The sequence below is a fragment of the Macaca fascicularis genome, chromosome 13 (genome assembly GCF_037993035.2).
Source record: "Macaca fascicularis isolate 582-1 chromosome 13, T2T-MFA8v1.1".
Lineage (NCBI taxonomy): Eukaryota > Metazoa > Chordata > Mammalia > Primates > Cercopithecidae > Macaca > Macaca fascicularis.
In genome coordinates, this window is record NC_088387.1 from 96,672,017 (window position 1) to 96,698,281 (window position 26,265).

General features: G+C 41.1%; 1 protein-coding gene across 50 annotated transcripts in view; it reads left to right on the forward strand.

Annotated features, from left to right (window-relative positions):
- The window catches only part of DTNB (dystrobrevin beta), a 302,620-nt gene that overhangs the window by 104,322 nt on the left and 172,033 nt on the right, over window positions 1-26,265 (forward strand). For all 50 annotated transcript variants that reach the window (XR_010580546.2, XR_012422596.1, XR_012422597.1 and 47 more), the window contains one exon: window positions 154-320. Coding sequence is in view for 47 of the 50 variants with exons in the window: in XM_074012198.1 (XP_073868299.1) it covers window positions 154-320 (167 nt within the window). In the remaining 3 variants the exon portion in view is untranslated. The remainder of the gene's footprint in view (window positions 1-153; window positions 321-26,265) is intronic.

A 26,265-nucleotide genomic window follows, 5' to 3' on the forward strand; every position in this document is an offset into this window, starting at 1 on the left:
CAGCTCTAATTTTGTTTTTACCTTTGTTTTTATATTAGATTTGGTATTCCTCTGTATTGACTTTATTCTCCAAATGAAAATTTATTCTTTCTTCTTTTATTCCATCCCTTCTCTCCTGCCCTTTTTCTTCCCCTTTTCTCTCCTGTCCACAAGTCTTCCATCCCGTGGAGTGCTCCTACTGCCGGTGTGAGAGTATGATGGGTTTCCGGTACCGATGCCAGCAGTGCCACAACTATCAGCTCTGCCAGAATTGCTTTTGGCGTGGCCATGCCGGTGGCCCTCACAGCAATCAACACCAGATGAAGGAGCATTCCTCTTGGGTAATGGCTTTGTGTTTCATCTGTGTCCCTGAATGTTAACCTGTTTTATCAGTAACAGCACCTGGGCCAGTTTCCTCATGGATGCCTACCAAATAAGGATGTGGTATAGTAAAATCTTAACACTAATATTTATGCCAGGGTTGCAAAAATGTTGTGCTTCCTCACTTGATTTTAAAAGCAGAATTTTAAAAAATTCCAGGAAACAAAGACAGTACGTTTGAAATGGTCTCTTTTATTCAGTAAAATGGAATGTTGCAATGCTCTCTTTCCTAAGTGAAAAGTGGGTTTCTTCTTATTTTAAAATTGTACAGGCCAGATGCGGTGGCTTACGCCTGTAATCCCAGCACGTTGGGAGACTGAGGCAGGCGGATCATGAGGTCAGGAGATCAAGACCATCCTGGCTAACATGGTGAAACCCTGTCTCTACTAAAAATACAAAAAAAAAAAATTAGCCGGGTGTGGTGGCTACTTGGGAGGCTGAGGCAGGAGAATGGCGTGAACCCGAGAGGCAGAGCTTGCAGTGAGCAGAGATTGTGCCACTGTACTCCACCCTGGGTGACTGAGCGAGACTCCTTCTCAAAAAAAAAAAAAAAAAAAAAAAAAATCTTAAAGTTCTTTTTGCAAGCAAAATTTCCTCACATTTATAGGGTTTAAATGTTGCAAGGAAAGTTGTAGAAAATAGAAGAGTTAAGTATTTATACCTGTAAAGTTGGAAAAAACATTGTATTTTACGGCCATTGCCACATTGGTGTCTTTACCTTCAAAAGTAGTTTTTAAAATAATAATATCTTGGCGGAAGTCAATATCTGATTTTTCTGTGGTTCTTATAAATTACGTAACATGTTTATCATCAATTATTTTCCTTCCTTTCTCTCAGTTTATTACCAGAGTTTTAAAAATGCCATATTTTCCTTCCAAAAAGTTGCTACAGCCTTTGTTTTAAAACCTTTCCTCTAGTTTTTGTTTGTTGGTTCGTTTGCTAAATGGTAGAAAAACATGTAAGGTCAGAAGTATAATTCAGGATCTAGGTTCTTTAGCCTGGTTATCCTGTTGGCCTTCAAGTATTAGAAAGCTTTAATAACCAGTTTTTATTTTCCCTTCGGTTGTCTTAAAACTCAACCAAGAAAAAGCAAATAAACTCACATCAGGAATTAAAGAAAAAAACAAAACAAACTTCAGCCCACATGTACACTTAACTAGTTCCTTCATCTCTGAAAATCTGTTAAAGATCCGTTTTTTGTTTTTTGTTTTTTTTACTGGATAGGTTTCTGTTATACTTAACGATAACATATTGTTAAACTGAATATCCTATCCTGGGTCTTGTTGTGTTGTGAATTCCATTTTTTTGGTGGCTGTTGTGTTGAAGAGCCACTTTTAAAATCCAGAAAAAAAAAAAAAGAAAAGGAAAAAACACAGTAGTTTCTTTTCTTTTTCATTGAATAAAGATAATTTACAGATTTTCAAATTGTTTCTTTTTGCTTTCTTAAAAGTACAGGTACTTCACTATGTTAATTGTTAATGTTTTTTCCACTTTGTGTGTGTGTGTGTGTGTAGAGTCTTAACTCTTTACACTGGGATAGTTTTTGCTGTTTTACCTTTCATGATGACTGAGTTTGCTGGTATATTTCTACTGAAAATTCTCATTATGGATGTTGGGGCTAGAAGAATGGGGAACTTCTTATTCCCCCTGGTTTGAACTTCCTCATTTGACTAACCTATAACCCTTTTAAAAATGGGGATTTTGCATTTATTTAGAGACAAGTGACTGATACTGCTTTATGATTTGCATGTTTTCATCTACTCTTGAATATTTTCATTGGGTTATAAGATACATACAGAAAAGTCTACAAATCACAAATGAATTCTTACATTTCTGTTTGACCCTCACAGCACTGTTGTGAACTAGATCTTATTTCCATGTGTTGTTATTCTTATTTCAGTTTCTTTGTTTTATAAATTCTTTTATTTTTGTTAAAGTGACTTAATTTTTTTTAAAAAATCAAGTATTGTTATCCCGCATAATTTTGAAGCTAGTATGATAAACGTGTCAGTTCTGAATTTTGATGGATGTGTGCCTTGCATATGGTAGATGTATACTGGTAAGGTCTTTTAGCAGTATGTGTAGGTGTCTGGATGTAACTTCTTTTCAAAGTTAAGATTCTGTACGTGCCGAGCTCTTGCTCTTTGAGGAAGATGTGGTTGAATTTTGAGGCTGAGCAAAGAGGTTTACAGCTAACAAAAAGATGTGCTATCAATTTAACAGTAATTTCTTTGCGATTGTCAGCTGTGTTTATACTGATATTTTTGAAAAAAGTTTCTATATGCTCACACGTGAGTTTGAGCGTGTGTTTAACCAGCTGGCATATGAATTTTCATTGTAGATGTGATATGTGAGTTTTAAGTAGTACCTGGAAGTTTATTTTGATTTTTGCAAAAATTTCTGTTGAATGTTTTATCTCAGTAACTATGCAGTATAATTTATTATTTTAGTCCTTGGTCCATTTTGTTTGCCTTTGTTAAAAAGAAAATGCCATGTGGTACCATATCTAAGATTCATCCTGTCTGTTCATTCTTTCATTCAAAATTTATTTTTTAAGCACCTACTGTGTGCCAGGTCCTGTAAGAGGTATTTGGGATACATCTATGAACAAACTAGACAAAGACTCCTGCCCTGTGGAGCTTAAGTTTTAATGAGTGTGAAAGAGACTGCTGGAGCTTGTTAGCGTTACTCTTTTCCTATTCTTGTTGGCACGTGTCTAGACTACACATTTCAGCCTTCATGTAGCTAAGTGGAACCATGTGAATAGTTCTTGCCAGTGGAATGCAAACAGAATGATAGGTGTCTCTCCAGAAGAAGACAGTTAATAAATAACAGGGTGCCTTCTCTATCCTCTCTGCTATCTTGGTGTAGAGAATGTCATTAGGACCCAGCGGAGGGTGAAACCATTAAGCGAAAGGAAACTGGGTCCTTGAATGATGGGTGGAGAAGAATATCCAGCAACCCACTTGACTGTGATAGGGACATGATAAGAACTTTGTGTTAAGTCACTGAAGTTTTAGTACTAGAAGTAGATTTCTGTTAAAATCTTAAAATGTATGGCATTGTCTTAGCAGTCATGTGGCACACTTGATGAGGAAACTGACAATGGAGAGGGAAAGTCAGAAACCCATGTTTGTATATAGTGGTAACCAGTTTGGTAAATGTGTCATCTGTGATCATTTGGAAGGCACACCTCACACCCACCGGGCTGTAGGTCAAGTGTTGGAAAAGATCAGAATGTGAGACTGTTAATGGTAAGGTGACATAGGATAGAGATGAGTTCAGAAAGAATTGGCTAGTGCGCAAGCAATAAATGAAAGGGACCGGAGAAAGCTCTGACTCTTGGGGCAGTGAAAGGAAAAACAGACTACTTCCAGACCCTAGAGAGAAAGCAAAACAGTTGAGAAAGGCTTTAAACAACAAAGTCCTAGTAGACCTTCTCAGTTGAAAACGGTGACTAGTCCTATAGCAAAGATCAGATTAAGGGTATGGGCTCTTGTGCTTGGCTGCTTATCAGAATCCCCTTGGTTCTGCCTGCAGAGATTTTGATTTATTGGTCTGAGGTACATGAAACCCTGTACATAGACTGTTTTTAAAAGTTCCCGAAGTGGGCCAGGTACGGTGGCTCACTCCTGTAATCCCAGCACTTTGGGAGGCCAAGACGGGCAGATACCTGAGGTCAGGAGTTCAAGACCAGCATGGCCAACATGGTAAAACCCTGTCTCTACTAAAAATACAAAAAATTAGCTGGGCGTGATGGTGGGTGCCTGTAATCCCAGCTACTTGGAGGCTGAGGCAGGAGAATCGCGTGAACCCGGGAGGCAGAGATTGAGTTTGCAGTGAGCCGAGATCACGCCATTGCACTCCAGCCTAGGCAAAAAGAGTGAAACTCCATCTCAAAAAAAAAAAAAAAAGAAAGAAAAAATAAAGTTCCCCAAGTGATTCTATCATACAGTCAAAGCCAGAAGCAACTGACCTTTTTCATATGGCCTCCAGGTGGCTTCTGTTAGTTGAAAGCAAGCGGCAAAGAAATACATTAGTCTTAGGAAAGAACTTTTTGTGTGTGGTTACTGGCACATGGAATCAACTGGAAACAAATAGATCAAAGGCCTACTAAGTTTCTGAGGGAATTACATTGGCAAAGAAATTATGAGACTGAACTGAACAAGCCCTTAACTATTTGAGCTATAAAACTACTATTTAAAAACAAACAAAAAAACAAAACAAACAAAAAAAAAAACAAACCTCTGAGAACTTGGCCTGGCAGGGTAGGTTGATGGGTTGTGAAGGTTGTGCAGCCCCTCTGGACGGTATGCCAGAGCCCACCTGGCCAAGAAGGATATTGGGTAAGGAAGAAGCTCCTGCTCCGGCTCCACCATTGTATATTGGGAGCAGGAAGGGAAGGTGTATGTATATATATTTTTTGGCGACGGAGTCTTGCTCTGTCGCCCAGGCTGGAGTGCAGTGGCGTGATCTCGGCTCACTGCAAGCTCCGCCTCCCGGGTCATGCCATTCTTCTGCCTCAGCCTCCCGAGTAGCTGGGACTACAGGTGCCCGCCACCACGCCCAGCTAATTTTTTGTATTTTTAGTAGAGACGGGGTTTCACTGTGTTAGCTAGGATGGTCTCGATCTCCTGACCTCGTGATCCACCTGCCTCAGCCTCCCAAAGTGCTGGGTCCGCGCCTAACCTGGTGCAGATAGTTTTGCGTTTTTAGTTCACAGATTGCATCTTAAGGAGTTCCACATGATCTTTATGAAGAAGACTATGCCATATCCAGAGATCCTGGATGCACCGACTGAATCGGACTGCACGTGTTCTGCCTGGACATGTGTGGCATGGTGGGAGGAGGCAAGTGTGCTCTGTGTATAAGAAAAGGGAACAAAAAGGTACTTGGTGATTGAAGTTTCGCTAATATCCATGGTTTCCTTTGCTTAAATTCCACTGGAGAGAACTAGTCATATAGTCCTATCTGGCCACAAGGACGGCATGTTGTATATTATATATATATCACTTCTTAGCCAAGGCAGTTTGAAGCAGGTGTGCCTCTATCTTTACCCTCCACTGCCGATATACATTGACCAAATGGAATGGTCTCCAGAGGAACTGGCTGAGGCAGAAGTCCTCAGATGGAGGAGGCTGGGCACCTGCTTGGATGGAGCAGAGCCCTTCTGCCAACCTAATGGGACTCTAACGTGAGCAGATTAGCAAGTGGAATCAGGAACATAGGGCTGGGGAGATTGGAGGTTGAATATGGAAGTCATATAGGCCTTGTTGAGAAAATGCGATTTGAGCACACTTAGATGTTTACCAGCAGAGATCTGGGGAAGAGCAGAGGTAGTGTTCAGTGTTCAGGCCCCAGGGTAGGGGTATACCTGTAAATCCAGGGAAAGAAGCCAGCATGGCCAGAATGCAATGAGCAGGGGAGCATTGTAGGAGACAAGGTGAAAACATTAATGTGGGCCTGTTGACCATTGTAAGGACTTTTACTCTGAGTGAAATGAGGAGTCTTTATAGGGTTTTGAATAGAATAATAATATGATATGATTTATATTTTTAAATGATCAGTCTAGATGCCATGTAAAGAGTAGACAGTAGAAAAGGAAGAGAGGAGCAGAGACCATTTAGGAGAAATTCTAATGATAATTAAAACAAGATATGGTAGGACAGTAGTAGAGATTGTAAAAAGGATTGAATTACGATACGTTGTATAAATCAGCCTAATGGGTTGGATGTGGCTTGTGAGAGTGGAGGAGTCAAGGAAAAGTCCTTAGCATAGAAGGATGGAATTGCCATAGACTGAGATGGGGAAGGCTGTGAATGGAGAGCATTTAGATGTTAGGATCGAGGATGAACCTCGATTCACCCTTTGTTCTGAACATGTTGAACTTAAGTTTTATTAGATATCCGTCCGTATGGAGTTGTTGAAGTCATTGTATATGGTGAGTCTAGAGTTGAAGAGAGAAGTCTGAGATAGAAGTATAAATCTCGGCGTCATTGGCCTATATTTAAAATAGCCATGAGACTGGGTGATACCACTTATACCATGAAGAGAATGAGTGAAGATAGAGAAGGAAAAGGAGGAGTAAGAACTGACCCCTGAAGCTCTTCAATATGAGGACATCTGGGAGAAGAGGAAGATCCTGCCTCCGGTGAGGTGGGATGAAAGCCAAGAGAGTGTGTGTTCTGGAAAACAAGTGAAGAATATGTTTGGAGGAGGAGGAAGTAATCAACTGTGTCAAATGCTGCCGACAGTCAAGTGATGAGTAAGAACTGACCCTTTGTCTAACAATGTGGAGATTGTCTGGAGAACAGTTTCTGTGGAGTGGTGGGGACAAAAACCCAGTTAAAGTAGGTTTAAGAGGGAAAGTAAGTTTAAGAAAGATGGAGACAGCTAGGATAGGTAAGTCTCCTAATGAATAAATGAGTATCTATTTCTGACCCATTTTTTCTTCTTCTTCTTTTTTTTTTTTTTTTGAGACAGGAGACCACCTCTGTTGCCCATCTGGAGTGCAGTGGCATGATCATGGATCACTACAGCCTTGACCTCCTGGGCTCAAGCAGTCCTCCCACCTCAGCCTCCTGAGTAGCTAGGACTACAGTCATGTGCCACCATTCCCAGATAATTTTTGTAGAGACAGGGTTTCGCCATTTTGCCCAGACTGGTCTCAAACTCCTGAGCTGAGCTCAAACCATCTGCCCACCTCCTCCTTCCAGAGTGCTGGGATTACAGGCATGAGCCATGGAGACCAGCCGTCCAACACCATTTCTTTCTTTCTTTCTTTCTTTCCTTTTTCTTTCTTTCTTTTTTCTTTTTTTGAGGCGGAGTCTTGCTCTGTCACCCAGGCTGGAGTGCAGTGGCATGATCTCAGCTCACTGTAACCTCCACCTCCCAACTTCAAGCGATTCTGCTGCCTCATCCTCCTGAGTAGCTGGGATTACAGGCGCCCGCCACCATGCCTGGCTGATTTTTGTATTTTTACTAGAGATGGGGTTTCACCATGTTGGCCAGGCTGGTCTTGAACTCCTGACCTCAGGTGATCCGCCCACCTCAGCCTCCCAAAGTGCTGGGATTACAAGCATGAGCCACTGCGCCCACCATTTCTAATAGTTCCTATTGGAATTTTAGAAGACTCATTAATTCCACTTCACTTTTCCTCCCCACAAGATGACAGCCAGGAATTAGGCAAATGGTAGTCTGTTTGAGAAAGTGGTTTTAATTGTGGGGAAACAGTGGACTTGCCAGTAGCCCCCAAATGAAATATACCCCCACCCAACTGCTGGCATTTCCAGCAGGGAGCAGATCCTGAACATTTGTGGATCTGGGTGGAGAGGAGAATGTATGCTTTCTGTGGAGTGTGCAGATCCGAAGAAAAAAGGGAGAGGAAGGGGTTGATCTAGGCATGTTCAATTCCTTCTCTAAAACCAACCAGTCTGATTAGGAGAGGAGTGAGTGAGGGTCAGAGAGTCCCTCTACTTGGAAATAAGAAAGTGGACAGTAACTAAATATTAATTTTTGTATTCAAACATGCAAGGTTATATCAGTCTTCTTCTTTGAGACACTTGACAAATATTTGAGTAACCTTGCCATCAGTACTGTGGTGTTCCAGTGACTCTTGCTGCATAATAAGCCACCCCAAAAGTTAGTGACGTTAAACACCGATCATTTGATGACACCTGCAGATCTGGATGGGTGGAGGGTTGGCTTTTCTCTGCTCCATGCCGTCTGGGGCCTTTGCTGGGGTGATTGAAATACTAGGGTTGGGGGATGTGGCTTGAGTGACCGGAGGGTTCTTCCCTCCCATGTCTGACTGCCCTGGGATGGGGAAGGCCGGCATCTGCCAGAACGGACACTGGGGCCACCTATGTGTGGTATCTTAATGTGGCTTGTGCTCTTCACCACTTGGCCGCTGTGTCTTAAGAGACAGCGTCCCTACAGGAGGCACCCAGACAGCAGTTGTCCAGGAGAGCAGGGCCAAAGCACAGGCCTTTCACCCCTGGCTGTGGGAGGTGTGCAGCCTCACTTCTGCTGTGTTCTGCATTATGTGAGGAGTCACTGAGGCCAGCCCAGAATGAAGGGGAGGAGAACTGGACTCCTCTCATGGTGCTGGTGATGGTCGTGGGAAGGTCACACTGCAAAGGAGCCTGTGTGATGGAGAAATTGTTGCAGTGATCTTCTGCCCGGTATCTGTTTGGAAATTACAGTCTGTCCCACATGGGATAAAGCCTTGTAATCAGAACAAGGGTTCCCACATAAATGGTTAATTTAGCTATAGTGATTATCATGTTTTCCTACTAAATTATACTTTTTAAAGTAAGACTTTATTAAAACAACTAACTATAATATTTACTAGGATTTTTATTACCATATTTAAATAGGTTAGTTTTTTAAAGTAAAGTATTTTGGATATATAATTGTGGTTTTTTTTAAAAAATCACTATTAAATGATCTTTAACCTTAACCTTCCTTTTCCTTGATCTGGGCATACGTGCGTTTCTGATTCACTTGAAACCAAACTCCCTCCATGCCTGCCTACTTCCTTCCCTCCCTCCCAAGCTCCTATTAATTGTGTGGTAAAATATATGTAATATAAAATTTACCATCTTAGCCATTTTTAAGAGTACAGTTCAGTGGCATTAAGGACATTCACATTGTTGTGCAGCCATCACCCGCATCCATCTCCAGACCTTTTTCATTTTTCCCAACTGAAACTCTTCAACCTTTCTTTTTTTTTGAGATGGAGTCTCGCTGTGTCACCAGGCTGGAATGCAGTGGCGTGATCTCAGCTCACTGCAACCTCCACCTCCCAGGTTCAAGCGATTCTCCTGCCTCAGCCTCCCAAGTAGCTGGGACTACAGGCGCGTACCACTACGCAAGCTAATTTTTGTGTTTTTAGTAGAGATGGGGTTTCACCACATTGGTCAGGATGGTCTTGATCTCTTGACCTCATGATCCCCTCAGCCTACCAAGTAGCTGGGACTACAGGTGCGCACCACCACGCCAGCTAATTTTTGTGTTTTTAGTAGAGACAAGGTTTCACCATGTTGGCCAGGATGGTCTCAATCTCTTGACCTCATGATGCACCCGCCTTGGCCTCCCAAAGTGCTGGAATTACAGGCGTGAGCCACCATGCCCGGCCTTCAACCTTTCTTGATATGCAAGGAAGGCTTATAGCAAACATGCCTTCTTCTCTGCCTTTCATTCAGATCTCTGCTTCCTTGGTCTTCACTTTACCAAGATGGATCTGACTGATCCCATCTAGTTACTCCCTGGCAGGAAGTCTCTCTCTCTGTATGTCCATTTATACAAAATACGCTTGTACTGCAGATACAGTTAGTAGAGGGCCTTCATGGAGGGTGATTGTGTAACTGACTGGTCGATGGTATGGAAATTTCACCTTTTTTCCCAGCAGATGGCAGAGTCCACCTCTGAACAAAGTTACTTATCGTGTTCTTCAAAATCTTGTATAAATGAGCAAGTATTTTGGATTTCTTTAACAATCTCTGTTAAATGATATTGCTTTACTTAAGAAAATGTTAATGGACAGCTTATAAATGTGCAGCATAGTTGTTTGGGCATTAGTGGTAGCAAAAGTAAGCCGTTTAGGGAATCAGAGCAAATTTTCTTGTGACAGACCTGGATCAATTGAGATTGTTGACTTACCTTGGTCAGAAGCAATGTTCAGTTTCCATATGACTAGTGTCCCTCTCCTCACACCTCTTGAATTATGAAAGATAATATGTATTCATGGGAAAAAGGCGTGCTTACTGAGCATGCTCCTGTCCAGTTTTAAATAGCCACGTGTCATAATTAAACAATTACTTTGTGCAAAGTACAAAACCAGACAGAATTTTTTTAACTTATAAGACAATATCCCCATTTGTGGCAATCAAAAGCTAAGACATACACATGAAGAAATTAAAAACAACATATACAAAATCAAGTCCTTTAACCCAATGGCCAACTCTTCTCAAAGAAACTGCTGAGGCTGGGTCTGCCGTGGCCCCTGCCTCTGCTTTTATCAGTCAGTGTCCTCGTTTAAGCTGTCTGGCCTCTTGTGTTGGGTGACACCAGCATTTTATCATGGTCTGTGCGTCCTGCCCCAGCCCAGCTTTCTCATAGTCAGTCCTCCGCAGCTCAGCTCCCTTTAGCACTGCTGGTCCTTGGCCAGCAAGCTACCCTCACTTTCAGCTGCTTCTCCACACATTTCTTTCACCACCCCCCCCCCCGCCCCGTCTCTATTGAAATTTGGCTGTCCTGGAAGAACTCCACTTCCCTGCAACCCTTTCAGGTGGTTGTTTATTCTCTCACATCCCATGCATATTTAGGGGTTGACATTTTTATTAGGGTGACCATGTAACATCATCTAAACCAGACCCACTGGAGAGTGAAAGGGGGCACTATTAATTATGCAGGGACAGCATGCATAAACTGTGATTATCTTGGACAAACCAGGACTTGTGCTCACTGTTTTAACTTTGTGTTTTTGCATAAAAAGTTACTACAAATTTAGCTGCTTAAAATAGTGGAAATTTATTGTGTTCGTTTTTGTAAGTCAGAAGTCCAGGCTCTCTGCTCCAGGTGTCACTGAGCTGAAATCAAAGTGTCAGCTGAGGCTGTAGTTATCACCTAGGGCTTAGAGGGCCTCCTGCTAGCTCCCTGTTGGCAGAATTTCTTTAGTTGCAGCTGTGGTGCTGAGGTCCCCATTTTCCTGCTGGCAGCCAGCTGAGGATGAGTCTCAGCTCCCAGAGGCGGCCTGCAGTTTCTCTTCATGTGACTCTCATAGGCAGTTTGCAACACAAATATTTGCTTTCTTCTAGGCCAACTAGAATGCATCTCTCTGATTTCCTTTCCTGCAGTCAGCCAGAGAAATACGGCTTTTAAGGGGCTCATGCGATTAGACCAGGCCCACCCATTGTAATCTCCCTTTTGCCTTATAACTTAATGTAATCAAAGGAATGATAGCTTATCATATTTATAGGTTCCACCCACACTCAAAGGGGAAGAGATCATACAAGGACAGGGTTCGCTGAAGGTAAACAGAATTCTGCCTACACTAGTCATCCTGATTATTTTTCTACCTGCTTTCCAATTTGCTACTTCTAGACTATTACGTCTTGAATCTCTTAGTTTTTTTTTTTTTTTTTTTTTAAAGTAATATTAGCAAACCAAATTTGGAAGAACATACAAAGGATTATACAACATGAGCAAATGAGAATTACCCCTGAAATGCAAAAGTTGGTTTGCGTGCAGAAATCAATACAATATAACCACGTTAACAGACTAAAGAACGAAAAATAAGATCATCTCAATAAATATGAAAAAGGAATTTGACAAAACCCAACACTCTTTCACGGTTAAAAAAAAATGCAGTAAACTGTGAATAGAAGAGAACTTTCTCAGCCTGAAAAAGGACATCTATGAAAAACCCACAGTGGCTGGCTAGTCAGAGTGGCTCACACCTTTAATCCCTTCGAGAGACTCAGGGTGGAGAATCACTTGAAGCCAGGAATTAGAGACCAGCCTGAGCAACATAGCGAGACCCTATCTCTACCAAAATAATAATAATGAAAAAAAATTAGCTGGGCTTGGTGGTATACACTTGTAGTCCTACCTACTCCGGAGACTGAGGCGGGAGGATCACTTGAGCCTGGGAGATTGAGGCTGCAATAAGTTATGATTGCATCACTGCACTCCAGCCTGGGTGACAGAGTGAGACCCTATCTCTTAAAAGAAAGAAAAACCCACAGTTAACATCATACTTAATAGTGAAAGACTGACAGCTTTCCCCCTAAAACCAGGAAAAAGACAAGAATGTCCACTCCTGCCACTTTTATTCAACATTGTACTGATGGTCCTAGCCAGGGCACTTAGGCAGGAAAGCAAGCAAAATGCCTCCATATTGAAAAAGAAGAAGTAAAACTACCTGTCTTCACAGATGACATGATCTTGTATATAGAAAATCCTAACTAATACACACAAAAAACCATTATAGATAATAAATTTACCAAGTTTATAAGATACAAAATCAATACAAAAATACTAGGTTTGTGCAAAAGTAATTGTGGTTTCCCCGTTACTTTTAATGGCAAAAACCTCAATAACTTTTGTACCAACCTACTACAAAAAATGCAAAAATTAGTTATATTTCTCTATATTAACAATGAACAATCTGAAAGTGAAATTAAGAAAACAGTTTCATTCACAGTAGCATCAAAAAGAACAAAAATAGGATTACATTTAATCAAAGAAGTACTAAACTTGGCACTAAAAAGTGCAAAACATGACTGAAAGAAACAGGCTGAGCGCAGCGACTCATGCCTGTGATCCCAGCACTTTGGGAGGCTCAGGTGGGTGGATCACTTAAGGTCAGGAGTTTGAAACCAGCCAGGCCAACATGGTGAAACCCCATCTCTACTAAAATTACAAAAAAAAAAAAAAAAAAAGGAAGAAAGAACAAAATTAGCCGGATGTGGTGGTGCATGCCTGTAGTTCCAGCTACTTGGGAGGCTGAAGCAGGAGAATTGCTTGAACCTGGATGGTGGAGGTTGCAGTGAGCCAAGATTGCACCACTGCGCTCCAGTCTGGGTGACAGAGAGAGACTCCATCTCAATAAAAAAAAAAGAAGAAGAAGAAATTAAGACTTGAGGAAATAGACATGCTGTGTTCATGGGTTAGAAGACTTAACATTTAAAATGACAATACTCCCCGATTCATCTACAGATTCAGTGCAATCTCTATGAAAATCTCAACTGCTTGTCTGCATAACCCTGTAAACTGATCCTAAAATTCATATAGAAATACAAGAGACCCAGAATGGTCAAAGCAGTCTTCAAAAAGAATACCAAATTTGGAAGACTCACACTTCCTGATTTTAAGACTTACTTCAAAGAAATAGTAATCAAGACTGTGATACTGGCATGAGGACAGAATTGAGACTCCAGAAATAAACCCTTGTATTTGTTGTCGATTTTTCAGTGAGGGTGATGACCATCCAATGGAGGAAAGAATAGTCTTTTCAAAATATGATGCTGAGACAACAACTGGATATCCACAGACGAAAGAATGAATTTGGATCCATGCCTTATACCTTGTAAACCATGAATTCAAAATGGATTATAGACCCCTTAATGTAAGAGCTACAACTATAAAACTCTTAGAAGAAGAGATTAGATGTAAGTCTTTATGACCTTGAGTTAGTGCCTTCTTAAATATAGCACCAAAAGCTCCAGCAACAAAAGAAAAATAGACAAATTGGACTTCAACAAAATTAAAGACTTTGGTACTTCAAAGGGTACCAGGAAAGTAAAAAGATAACCCACTGAATAGAAAATATTAGAATGGTAATTATCAGTTGGGAGGAGAAAATGGGAAATTACTGTTTCATCAGTATAGAGTTTCAGATATGCACAATGAAAAAGTTCTTGCAACGTGAACATACTTAACACTACTATTGTGCTATACACTTAAAAATGGTTAAGGTGGTAAGTTTTATGTTGTATGTTTTTACCACAATAAAATATGTAAATTAGGCCGGGCGTGGTGGCTCATGCCTGTAATCCCAGCACTTTGGGAGGCTGAGGCGCATGGATTACTTGACTCCAGGAGTTTGAGACCAGCCTGGCTAACATGGTGAAACCCCATCTCTACAAAAAATACAAAAATTAGCCAGGTATGGTGGTGGGTGCCTGTAATCCAAGCTACTCCGGAGGCTGCAGGAGGATCACTTGAGCCCAGGAGGTGGAGGTTGCAGTGAGCTGAGATTGTGCCACTGTACTGCAGCGTGGGTGACAGAGTGAGACTCCATCTCAAAAAAAAAAAAAAGTAACTTGGGGGAAAAATTGGGGAATGGATCTGAATAGATGTTTCTCCAAAGAAGATATACCAGTGGTTGATATGCACTTGAAAAGATGCTTAACATAATCATTAGGGAAACACAAATCAAAAACACAGTGAGGTGCTATTTCATACCCAGTAGGACAGCTAAATAAAAAAGACTGACCATAACAGTGTTGACAAGCGTGTAGAAAAATCAGAACCCTTATACTTTGTTGGTGGGAATATAAAATGGTGTAGCCACATTGGAAAACAGTTTAACGGTTTCTTAGAATGTTAAACATAGACTTACCATGTGATCCAACAATTCTGCTCCTTGGGAACTGAAAATACGTGTCTCCACAAAAACTTGTATGTGAATGGTCATAGCAGCATTATTCAGAAGAGCTAAAAAGTGGAAATAACCCAAATATCCATCAACTGGTGACTGGACAAAGTGTAGTTTACCAATACAATGGAGTACTATTGGGTAATCAAAAGAAATGAGGTACTGATACATGCTAAAACATAAGTGAACATTGAAAACATCAGTCAGACACAAAATGTCACATATTGTGTTATTCCATTTATGTGATATGTACAGAATAGGCAAATGCATAGAGACATTATGAAATATACAGAATAGGCAAATGAACAGAACGTACATTAGTAGTTGCCAGGGGCTCGGGAGAGGGAGGAATGGGAAATGGCTGCTAATGAGTATTGGGTTTCTTTTTTAGAGTGATGAAAATGTGCTGAAATTAGATATTGGTTATGATTGTACAACTTTGATTATACTAAAAACCACTGAATTTTACAGTGGGTGAATTTCATGTCATATGAATGGTATCTCAATGTATTCATTTTTTGCATTACTATAAAGGAATAGCTGAGACTGGGTAATTTACAAAGAGTTTTAACTGGCTCACGGTTCTGCAGGCTGTACAGACATGGTACCAGTGTCTGCTCAGCATCTGGTGAGAGCCTCAGGAAGTTTACAATCATGGCAGAAGGCTTAGCAGAAGCAGGCAGATCACAGGACGAGAGCAGGGGCAAGAGGGGAGAGGAGGAGGAGTCAGCTCCTTTAAACAGCCAGGTCTCCTGTGGACTGAGAACTTACTCATCACCAAGGGAATGAAGCTAAACCATTCTTGAGGGATCCGCCCCCATAATCCAGTCACCTCCCACCACACCGCACCTCTAACACTGGGAATCACATTTCAGCATGAGATTTGGAGAGGACCCACATCCAAACCATATCACTCAATAAAGTTATTATTTTGTATTTTAAATTGGATGACTAGGGAAAGCCTTTTTGAGGTAGTGACATTTAAACTGATATTGGAATGACTCACTTGAGGTTGGTAGTTGTGAATTCAGTGTCAGACCAGTCAGCATAGCTGTGTATTTCACTCCCACCACACATTGTGTGGGTGAAGGCAGAGAGTGGATAGGGTTGGGTTTTGATAGAAAAGTATGACAAAGGAAGAGAAGTGGCAAGGAGGGGGTTTGAGTGTGTGCAAAGAAAATATAATATCGAATGCAGGCATGGAGGTTGGTTCAAGAGAGAAATCAGGCTGTGAGGGAGACAAGATAAAGATGGTAGGCTCAATGTAGTATAGGTTCAGTGGGCTGAAGTATTGTTCGAGGCAGACTACTAGAAGGAATGTGCTAGAAAGACAAAAGTTGGTGAGAGTAGGTGCTTGAAACTGAGATTTCAGGTAATGTACAGTAACTGGCAATAAAGTGTCGTAGGTAGGAGGTGACTAGAAATGGCGGCCCACATAGGGTGGAAGAACAGTTGCTAAAGGAGAGGAGTCCAGAGAGGACATATGTATTAACAGATATATTAGCTTCCTGTGGATGCCATAACAAATTACTACCAACGTGGGGTCCTAAACCAACAGAAATTTATCCTCTCACAGTGCTGGACACAAGTTTGAAATCAAAGTGTCAGCAGAGCCACACTCCCTCTGCAGGCTCTAGGAAAGTATCTTTTTGTATTAGATCTCCAGAGAAACAGACTCAATAGGGTGTGCACGCGCATGTCTGAGAGATTTATTATAAGGAATTGGCTCATGCAGTTAAGGAGGATGACAAGTCCCAAGATCTGCGGGGTGAGTTGGCAAGTTGGAGACCCAGGAGAATTGATGATACAGGTCCAATCCTGGTCTGAAGGCCTGAGAACCAGGAGAACCAATGGCGGGTAGTTCCAGCAGGCTCAAGACCTAGGAAGAGTTGATTTTTCAACTGCCTTTGGGTCCAAAAGCAGACAGTTTGAAGACAAGAGGACTTCTTTCTTATTCAGGGCTGGGTCAGCCTTTTTGTTGTATTCAGGCCTTCAAATGATTGGGTGAGGCTCATCCACACTGGGGAAGGCCATCTCTTTTACACAGTCCACCAATATAAATGTTAATCTCATCCAAAACACCCTAAAAGGAACACCCACAAGAGCATTTGACCAAATATCTGGGCTTCTCATAGCCCAGTCAGATTGACATATAAAATTGATTTTATTTTATTATTTCTTTGAGACGGAGCCTCACTCGGTCACCCAGGCTGGAGTGCCGTGGCACAATCTCGACTCACTGCAGCCTCCCAGGTTCAAGTGATCCTCCTGCCTCAGCCTCTCGAGTAGCTGAGATTATGGTCATGCACCAACATGCCCAGCTAATTTTTGTATTTTTAGTAGAGATCGGGTTTCATCGTGTTGGCCAGGCTGGTCTCGAACTCCTGGCCTCAGGTGATCCTCCCGCCTTGGCCTCTCAAACTGCTGGGATTACGTATGTGAGCCACCCACCGTGCCTGGCCCCTTGACACATACATTTAACATCATGCTGTTCTTTCCCTCTTCCAGCTTCTAGCAGCAGTTGGCGTTCTTTGACTTGTGGCTGTGTCTCTTCAGTGTCTGCCTCCTTGGTCTCACTGCCTCCTTCTCATCTGTCTCTTCTCCTCTGTGTATCTGTCTTATGTGAAAATACATTTGATTGCATTTTGGGCCCAATCAGGTAATCCAGGATAAATGCTTGCTCTCCCATCTAGATCCTTAAATTAATTTTGTCATAGAAGGTAATATTCACTCTTCTGCCGTATAAGGTAGTGCAGGTTCCAGAGATTAGGATGTGGACATATCTTTTGGGGGGCCGCCATTCATCCCACTACAATCAGTGTATTGGAAAGATCAACTGTAAATGTTGAAATCAACAAGGATTATGACAGTAGTAATGTTGGACTCCATGAAGGAGGGACAGTTTGGGTTTTGGTCTGATGATATGACATTCAAAATTGGAGTTTTAAGGAAAAGGGAAAATGATCTGAGAGTGGCAGTGTGGTTCTAGAAGGACTTCTCCTCCACCTGGAGGTCTAGCTGTTAGAGGAGGGTAAGAAAGAAAGCAGCTGCCACTTGAAATGGCTGCAGGGAAGCTGAGCCTTCAGGGAATGACAGGTTTCCTCCTAGAGCCATAGGTGAAGGCAACATTCAGAGAAGAAGTTGATGCGTAAGCCTCGGACGGAGGAGAGATTTTGCCGATGGTGGACTATGAAGACAAGGAGAAGGGTTTTGAGAGTTGAGGATTAGGGTCACATGAGGGGATGTACTGAGCCTCACAGGAATAAAAATCCAGGTGAGAGTCTTGGATTTCTTATTTTTAAAAAGTATAACCTGATATAAAGGTCGTGCTGGAATTAACCTGAGATAGGCAGATCATAGCGCTGTGGCAGTGTGTTAGTTGAGAGGGTGTTGGTTGCCAGGAACATGCAGGGCTCTGGGTTCATCTTTTTACTCCTGTTGATAGTGTTCTGGAGGCCTGGGGAGAAGTGCTCTGAAACTCTCCTGGTCGACAGCTGACTTAAAACCAAAGTGACTGCTTCATTGGCCAAAGGCCTCCCTCTGAAATTCTGGACTTTCTAGAGCCTTCCAAAGGTGAGGGGGAATAGTCAGGGTGTTCTGACAACCTTTATCCACATTTTCAGTAGGTTGCTTGGGATGTTTTAAATATTGCTCCTTTCAATCATCTGAGCATTGCCCAATTCCACTGTGTTGTCTGCCGGCACGATTTATTCATAAAACCACTTACAGCCGCAAAAATGCTAAGTTTAAAACAAGAACATTCAAAATGGACCCAGCTGTTTAAAAAGATGGATGCGTTCAAATAAAGAATTGGTGTGTAGTTTATGAAACAATAAGGCATTTTTTTCAACTGTAGCCTGATTATTCTTAGAGAGATGACAGGGAGGTTTTTCCATTGCAAAGAAGTGTATGACTTAACTTAAACCAAGCAGTTCTTCAAATGAGCAATTTCCTGTGGCAGTCATCATTTACCCACAGCCCTTTCGTCAACTTTAGATCTTTTTTTTTGTTCTTGCAGATGGCCACCAGAGCTGCACTGGCAAGTGCATCTTCTGCTTCCATGTGTGGGGAAGATCAGTGTGTTCTCTGTGACCCAGTAGTATGAATTGCTTATCTGTTTCTGCATTAACTCAAATCTATCAGTGATCGTTGCCTGAATGCCTCATGCTTTCTGAGATCTACAGGTACAGATTTAGGGTTGAACTCTTTCTCTAAATAAATTTAATCCATGTGTGTTATATGTTTCATATCTTCATTTGGTGACTACAAAATGTCCAGCTATGGAATGTGCATGTCGGTTACTCATTAAGCCTTTGGGTCGCCTTTGATAAGCTAGATCCTGTACTCCCTGGCATTCTCTTGCTCACATTCTTTCTGAATGTCTTCTCACAGTTCCAGCTTTTACATGCCCCTCACTCCACCCCAGACACTAATAAATTTCTGCAGTTCTTAATTCCAGCTCATTCCTCTTGTTTAGGTTAAGACTCCTACATTCGGAGATCTCATGGATATTTCCGTCTTGAAGTCTCACTGGTTCTTCTGTCAGTATGTGGTTCTAATAATTTTTCAGTTCCTTTTCTTGAACTTCCAAGTAGATGATTACATCATCTGTAGGAAGCAGTAACTGAATCACTTTCTGATAGTTCTACCCCTCTCTCACTTTTTTACCTCTTTGTGTCGGTAAGAACTTTTAATTTGGGAGGGAGCAATGCTTCCTGGAATTTCCTGGAAAGAATCACCTGGGCTGCTTGTTAAACATACAAAGTCCTAGGCCTTCACCCTTGGGAATATTAGTAGGTCTGGGTTGAGACCGAGGAGTCTGCTTTGTTTTATTTTTTAAACAAAGGCCCTGGACATTTTTTATCTTGAGAAAAGTTTGGAAAACACTTTCAGAGCAGTGCTAAATAATAGTGGCGATAGTCTTTTGTTGCTGCTTTTAGTGTGTCTGTACCATGTGTGATGTCAGTGGACTGCTGGCTCTCCTCCTATTTTGACCTATGGTAGCATTTGTGACAGCTTTGGAGCTGTGGTGTGTCCGGGTGTAGCAATACAGTGGGCTGTCTAAACAGGGCAGCGAGCTTTCTGTCCCAGTATTCATTCAGGGACGTCTCAGTTCCAGGCCCTGGAGAGTGCCCCCCATACACAGAAGCACATGGGAGGCCCTCTTAGTCTTCTAACTCTCATACTCCCTCTAACTCCCGTCAGCATTTCTTGGGATCCTGGCTGCCTGTGGATTTACTTCCGTAGTATTTGTGTGCTCTGCTCTTTTTGGTTTTAGCTGATTAGAACTTTTGTTTACCAAAACCTGAAATATTGGTCACACTCCTTCCTACTTCAGTTCTGCCATGGAACCCATTACTGCATTTGAGTGCCAGAGAACTGCCTGCTGCCTATATTCGAGAAGCAACTTCTAATACAAAGATGACTTATAACACCTGAAAGTTTTCTCTTACAGGGTAATGTTTTGAAAGCTTTTACAGTTATGTCTCTGGTCTGAGACTCTTATTTATGTCTTCCACTCACAGGCAGCACTATGACAGTAATAAACTATTTGCAGTTGCCTAATACACTATATTTTCTTAGTTTTATGTCTTTGAATCTGCGATTCTAGTTGCCTTTATGTCCTCTCCTCCCCATCCTCCCAGCTTTCCCTTACCAACCTCTGTATATCGTTTAATTAGCTCAGGTATCACTTCTTTTTCTGATTGTCCAAGCGGATTGATGTGTCTCTTCATGGTCCGCTATATCACACTGAATACCTCTTTCAAAGCACTTTTCACACTACTGTAATCATCTTTATAGAATCTGTTCATTTGTCTATATATTTCATTAGATTGTAAGTCCTTAGTTTATTTTCAGCCTTTGTATCCAAATTACCTGGTACACATAATCAATGTTTATTAAAGAACTTTATGAAAGTTGGCATTTCCCACTCGTTCCAGTTTTAAATTACTTTTGATTTTGGAAATGTTCATTTTATGCCCAGCCAACTTGCAAAAAATGTAGGAGATTGATAATATTCAGTTTTGGCAAGGGTGTAGAGAAGAGAACTCTTGAAGGTTCTTGGTAGGAGTGTGAATAGATAAATGCGGGTGACAGAATTTAAATTCATGTAACCTTTGACCCATCAGTTCCTCATATAGGAATTCTCCCAAAAAAAAACACTTGTACCAAGTATACTAGAATTTTTGTAGGAGAGTATCATAGAGTGTCATGGCAGCGTTATTTGTGATAGCAAAAAAAAAAAAAGAAAAGAAAAAAAAAAAGATGGCCAAAACACCAAAACATCCATTAGTAGTGAAATGATTAAGTTTATTATGGTATGTACTTACTATGAAATTCTGTGTAGTAGTCATAATAAGTGAAATAGATCTGGAAAGATCTGTTTTATTTTATTTATTTTTATTTTTTTTTTTTGAGGCTGAGTCTGACTCTGTTGCCCAAGCTGGAGTGCAGTGGCGCAGTCTGAGCTCACCGGAACCTCCACCTCCTGGGTTCAAGTGATTCTCCTGCCTCAGCATCCCAAGTAGCTGGGATTACAGGCACGCGCCACCATGCCCTGCTAATTCTTTTTTGTATTTTTAGTAGAGACGGGGTTTCACCATGTTGGCAAGGCTGGTCTTGAATTCCTGACCTCAGGTGATTCGCCTGCCTCGGCCTCCCAAAATGCTGGTAGTACAGGAGTCAGCCACTGCACCCAAGCAGGAAAAATCTGTTTCATAATAGATAGGTAGTCATAATAAGTGGAATAGATGTGGAAAGAGGTTCATATTGAATGAGAAAAGAAAGTTATATGGCAGTATATATAATGATCTCAGTTTTGTAAGAACAGATTTGATTTTGTATGTGTTTTTTATTTTTCCTATTTATACATAGGAAATTGTCTAGAGTAGTATGCAAAGGAAAAAAGCTCTGTTTATCAAGTTATGCTGTTTAAATTATTTGATTTTTTTCAATGATGTGTAATCTTCAGTATTCATTTAATTTGTTTTCCTTTGGAATGTCTGAGTTATCCTTTTTTGACCTAGCAAGTAATATATAATTTCTTATTATGAAATATATCAAGCATATAGAAAAGACTTTATTGCATTTTTAACATTTTGCTGGATTTGCTTCAGATTCTTTTTATTTATTTATTTATTTTTTTTGGAGATGGAGTCTCGCATTGTTGCCCAGGCTGGAGTGCAGTGGCACAAGATCTTCGTTCACTGCAAGCTCTGCCTCCCTAGTTCACACCATTCTCCTGCCTCAGCCTCCCGAGTAGCTGGGACTACAGGCGTCCACCACCACGCCCAGCTAATTTTTTTGTATTTTTAGTAGAGACTGGGTTTCATCGTGTTAGCCAGAATGGTCTCGATCTCATGAGCTCGTGATCCGCCCACCTCGACCTCCCACAGTGCTGGGATTACAGGCATGAGCTGCTGTGCCCAGCCCAGATCTTTTTTTTTAAAAAAGAAATAAACATTATGGAAAAATTTGAAGCTTTCCATATCCTCCAAACCCATTTTCCTCCTTCCTCAGAGTTAACCTCTATTTTGAATTTGGTGTTTAGTATTTTCATTTATATTTTTGTTTTTTAATTACTCATATGTATGTGACCGTTAATGATTTATGGTGTTGTATCTCATGTTTTTAAACTTCATCAAAATAGCATCATGGTGCAGGTACCCTACAACAGTTTCCTTTTTTTACCTTCATTCTTTTTCAAATGATCTCCATGTTGATGTGGTTATTTGCAGTGCCATATAGAATCCATACCTATTATCCTCCTATTGATTGACATTTAGCTTGTTTCTAATTTTCTGCTTTTCCAAACACAACTTCAATGGATTTTCTGGTACAGGTCTTCTGGTGCAGTGTGGAGAGTTTCTCTTGGTTTTTTTTTAGGAGTGGAATCCTTGGGATGAGAGGAGCGTGCATTTTCAGTTTTATTTGATATTGCTAAATTACTCTCCAAGGTGGCTTTACTATTTTACACTCCTATCAGCAATTTATGAGCTTTACTTGTGGGTAATATATTGCCTTTAATTCTCTTGTAAAGCAGTAAAATTCTCAACAGATTTTTTGAAAAAAAAAGATTGAGACTATGAACTACTGGATATATAGAGAAAAGAAATTCTGTCCATGATTTTAAACTAATGTTTAATAGAAAAGCCAATACTCATTTTTCCCTGTTGTGTGTACTCTGATGGGTGCCAACACCCACCTCATTCCCCTGCCCCCATTTGAATGCTTCCCACCCAGGCTAAATTGATGACAGCTCAATTAGGAGCAAAGCTTGGCCTTGAACTTTGGCCAAAAACTTTTGTTTTTCCCTATACACATTCATGGCTTTTTCAGTTTTAAAGTACTAGCATTTCATGTAGCAATTTTTCATATTTCAAGGGTATACCTCTTAGCCCCAGGGTTGGTGTATATGGAACCATAAATTTATGTTGGCTATAATGACAGATCTAGGAATGTGTCAGTCTACTGATATTGAATTCTAGCAAATCTTTGTATTCTTTTTTTTCTCAAAAGGGAAGCCAAAGTTACTTGCTGCTGAGCACAAGATGCTGCTGTCCTTATGTAGCTCCCTTCTTGGCTGTCGTTGATCCAGTTGGAATAACAGTGGCTTCTTTTTCATGGGTTAAGGGGTTTTTGTCATTTATAAGCATGTTTCAGTTATGTGAACAAATTACATTGTATTCTACCTAGCACCTAGCAATTTTTTTTTTTTTTGAGATGGAGTTTCGCTCTTGTTGCCCAGGCTGGAGTGCAGTGGCGCAATCTCAGCTCACTGCAACCTCCGCCCCCAAGGTTCAAGCAATTCTCCTGCCTCAGCCTCCTGAGTAACTGGGATTACAGGTGCCTGCCACCACACCCGGCTAATTTTTTTGTATTTTTAGTAGAGACGGGGTTTCATCATGTTGGCCAGGCTGGTCTCGAAATCCTGACCTCAGGTCTTCTACCCGCCTCAGCCTCCCTAAGTGCTGGGATTATAGGCGTGAGCCACCGTGCCTGGCCCTACCTAGCCATATTTTTATAACTGTCAGCTAAAACTCCTAAGTCTGGGAAGATTAACAAAAATTACATGGATTATATTTCTCTCATATAATAATCAAAATTATAGCTTACCAGTTAAACTGGAGCTTAGCAATTCTAATTTTTCACTTTTTAATGCAGTTATTTTGAAGGCTTTTATAAAATAACATATTAGCTGAGTGATGTGTCACACGCCTGTAGTCCCAGCTACTCGGGAGGCTAAGGCGGGAGGATTGCTTGAGCTCAGAAGTTGGAGACCAGCCTGGGCAACATAGTGAGACCCCTTTTTAAAAAAAAAATCAAAAAGAGAAATTACATAATTTTCAAAATAAATTTTTATGAACTTTAATTGTATAAAAATAAATGGGAATTTCAGGGTGGTGGATGGAGGGCATGCTATATAGCTTTTCCATCTTACTTCTGGTGCTTAGATAGATTAGAATTTTTAAATAATCAGAAGTACAATGGGCGGGGCAGGCAGAAGGAAAGAAAAACCTTAGAAGGCCTCAGACTACGAAGAATCTCTGTGAAAAGTAGATGAGATCTGTTTGCAAAAGGAAACCTTAGTCCAGAACCAGTGCAGGCGAGCATTGCTGCTAATGATGGAGACAGTGTCTTCAGTGCTCTCACTTGGAAGTGGTTGCTCTGGGGAACTGTGAGGGGCCCAGGGAAGTGACAGGGCAATGCTGGCAGTGTAGCATGGTGATGGAGGTGTCTCACGCAGGTGTAGAGTATATAGGAGCTTGGATCGCAGAGACACGGCAGGGTTCCGGGTGCTGGATGGATTCTAGGAAAACAGGAACCTACCTTGCTAAGAAGACTAGCTATAATAAAGCTTTTCCATGAGGTAGCACCTTCCATCCCTCTTCCACTCTCACTGAAAACAACTGGCATTCCTGCCCTCCAGTGCAGGCAGCACAAAGTAGATGTCTGAACAGGAAGTCTTGACTACAAAGCTGAGCAATTCGTTAAAAATCACCCCAAATGAGAAGAACACAACTGGAGAAGATAACTGAGGAGGTAACAGAAGAATTTATCTCAGAAATAGAATTAATAGAATAAGCAGAACTAGATTTTGCAGCAACTATAGTTAATTCCTTGGAGAGATGTGAGCAGTTACGTTTTCTACCAAAAATAATTAAGTAGTGATCCTGGAAATCAAATTTTTGATTGTTAAAATAAGAAATTCAACAGATGAGCTGATTAAGAGGGTTTATAGCTGAAGAACAAATTTATGAGCTGGAAGCTAGAACAGAGAAGTATTCCTTAGTACATTACTATTATTATAAAGTAAAAGAAAACAAAGTGTGGAGGATGGATTGAGGAGTTCCATCTAATAAGAGTTCCAGATAGAAGCTAAAGAAAATGCAGAGAGGTGATACTTAAAGAAGCAATAGATCCAGTTTCAAGATGGTTGACCAAGCACATCCTGACCTCATCCCGTTTCTACACCAAATCCATAGAAATGGTAAGACATTAAGTTAGACTAATAAATTCCCTTTCAAGATTAAAAATAAGAAATGTTCCATGCCCAAACCTGTAAGACATCCTTAAGTGAAGGTGGTATGTGTTAAAATGAGAAGTTGCAGAAAGGAGCCACTTACACTGCCTGGAGGAAGTTCTCACTACTACTGGGACCCCAAAGCTGGTCAGCCAGCTCCTTCAGAACAGGCTCAGCCAAGGATCCCCAGCCAGGAGGCCACTGTTGACTCAGATTGCAAGTGGACAGTCCTGGAGGATGTCTGTGTGGCCAACAACCATGAAAATCCAGGGGAAGCCTAGCACAACAATATAAAATATGAACGTATGAAGTATCAACAGCAGAATTATACCCTAGGAAGCAGAGCAATCAGAGGAAACTTTAAATATAGGTAAATATAATTTCCGTAAAGGACCAAGGATAGACTTTCTGTTGACTCAGATTGCAAGTGGACAGTCCTGGAGGATGTCTGTGTGGCCAACAACCATGAAAATACAGGGGAAGCCTAGCACAATATAAAATATGAACATATGAAGTATCAACAGCAGAATTATACCCTAGGAAGCAGAGCAATCAGAGGAAACTTTAAATATAGGTAAATACAATTTCCGTAAAGGACCAAGGATATACTTTCTGTTGACTCAGATTGCAAGTGGACAGTCCTGGAGGATGTCTGTGTGGCCAACAACCATGAAAATACAGGGGAAGCCTAGCACAACAATATAAAATATGAACATATGAAGTATCAACAGCAGAATTATACCCTAGGAAGCAGAGCAATCAGAGGAAACTTTAAATATAGGTAAATATAATTTCCGTAAAGGACCAAGGATAGACTTTCCTGTGCATTGAAACAAGCAGAAATCATAAAATAATAAATAGGCAGTGGTGAAAATGAAAAATACAGTTGTTAAACTCATTGGATGAGCTACATAGCACATTGGATGTGGCTAAAGAACAAATGAGTTAACTAAAAGATCAGGGTGAGAAGAAGTTCTTCCAAAATTTAGCACCAAGAGACCAGAAATAGAGTATGAAAGAAAAGTTGAGGCATTTAGGACAGTGTGGAAGTTCCATTATTTATCTAATAGGAGCTGTAAGTGAAGAAAATTGACCAGAGACAATGTTTGAAAAATTGAGGCCTAGGCTGGGTGCGGTGGCTCATACCTATAATCCCAGCACTTTGGGAGGCTGAGGTGGACAGATCACTTGAAGTCAGGAGTTTGACACCAGCCTG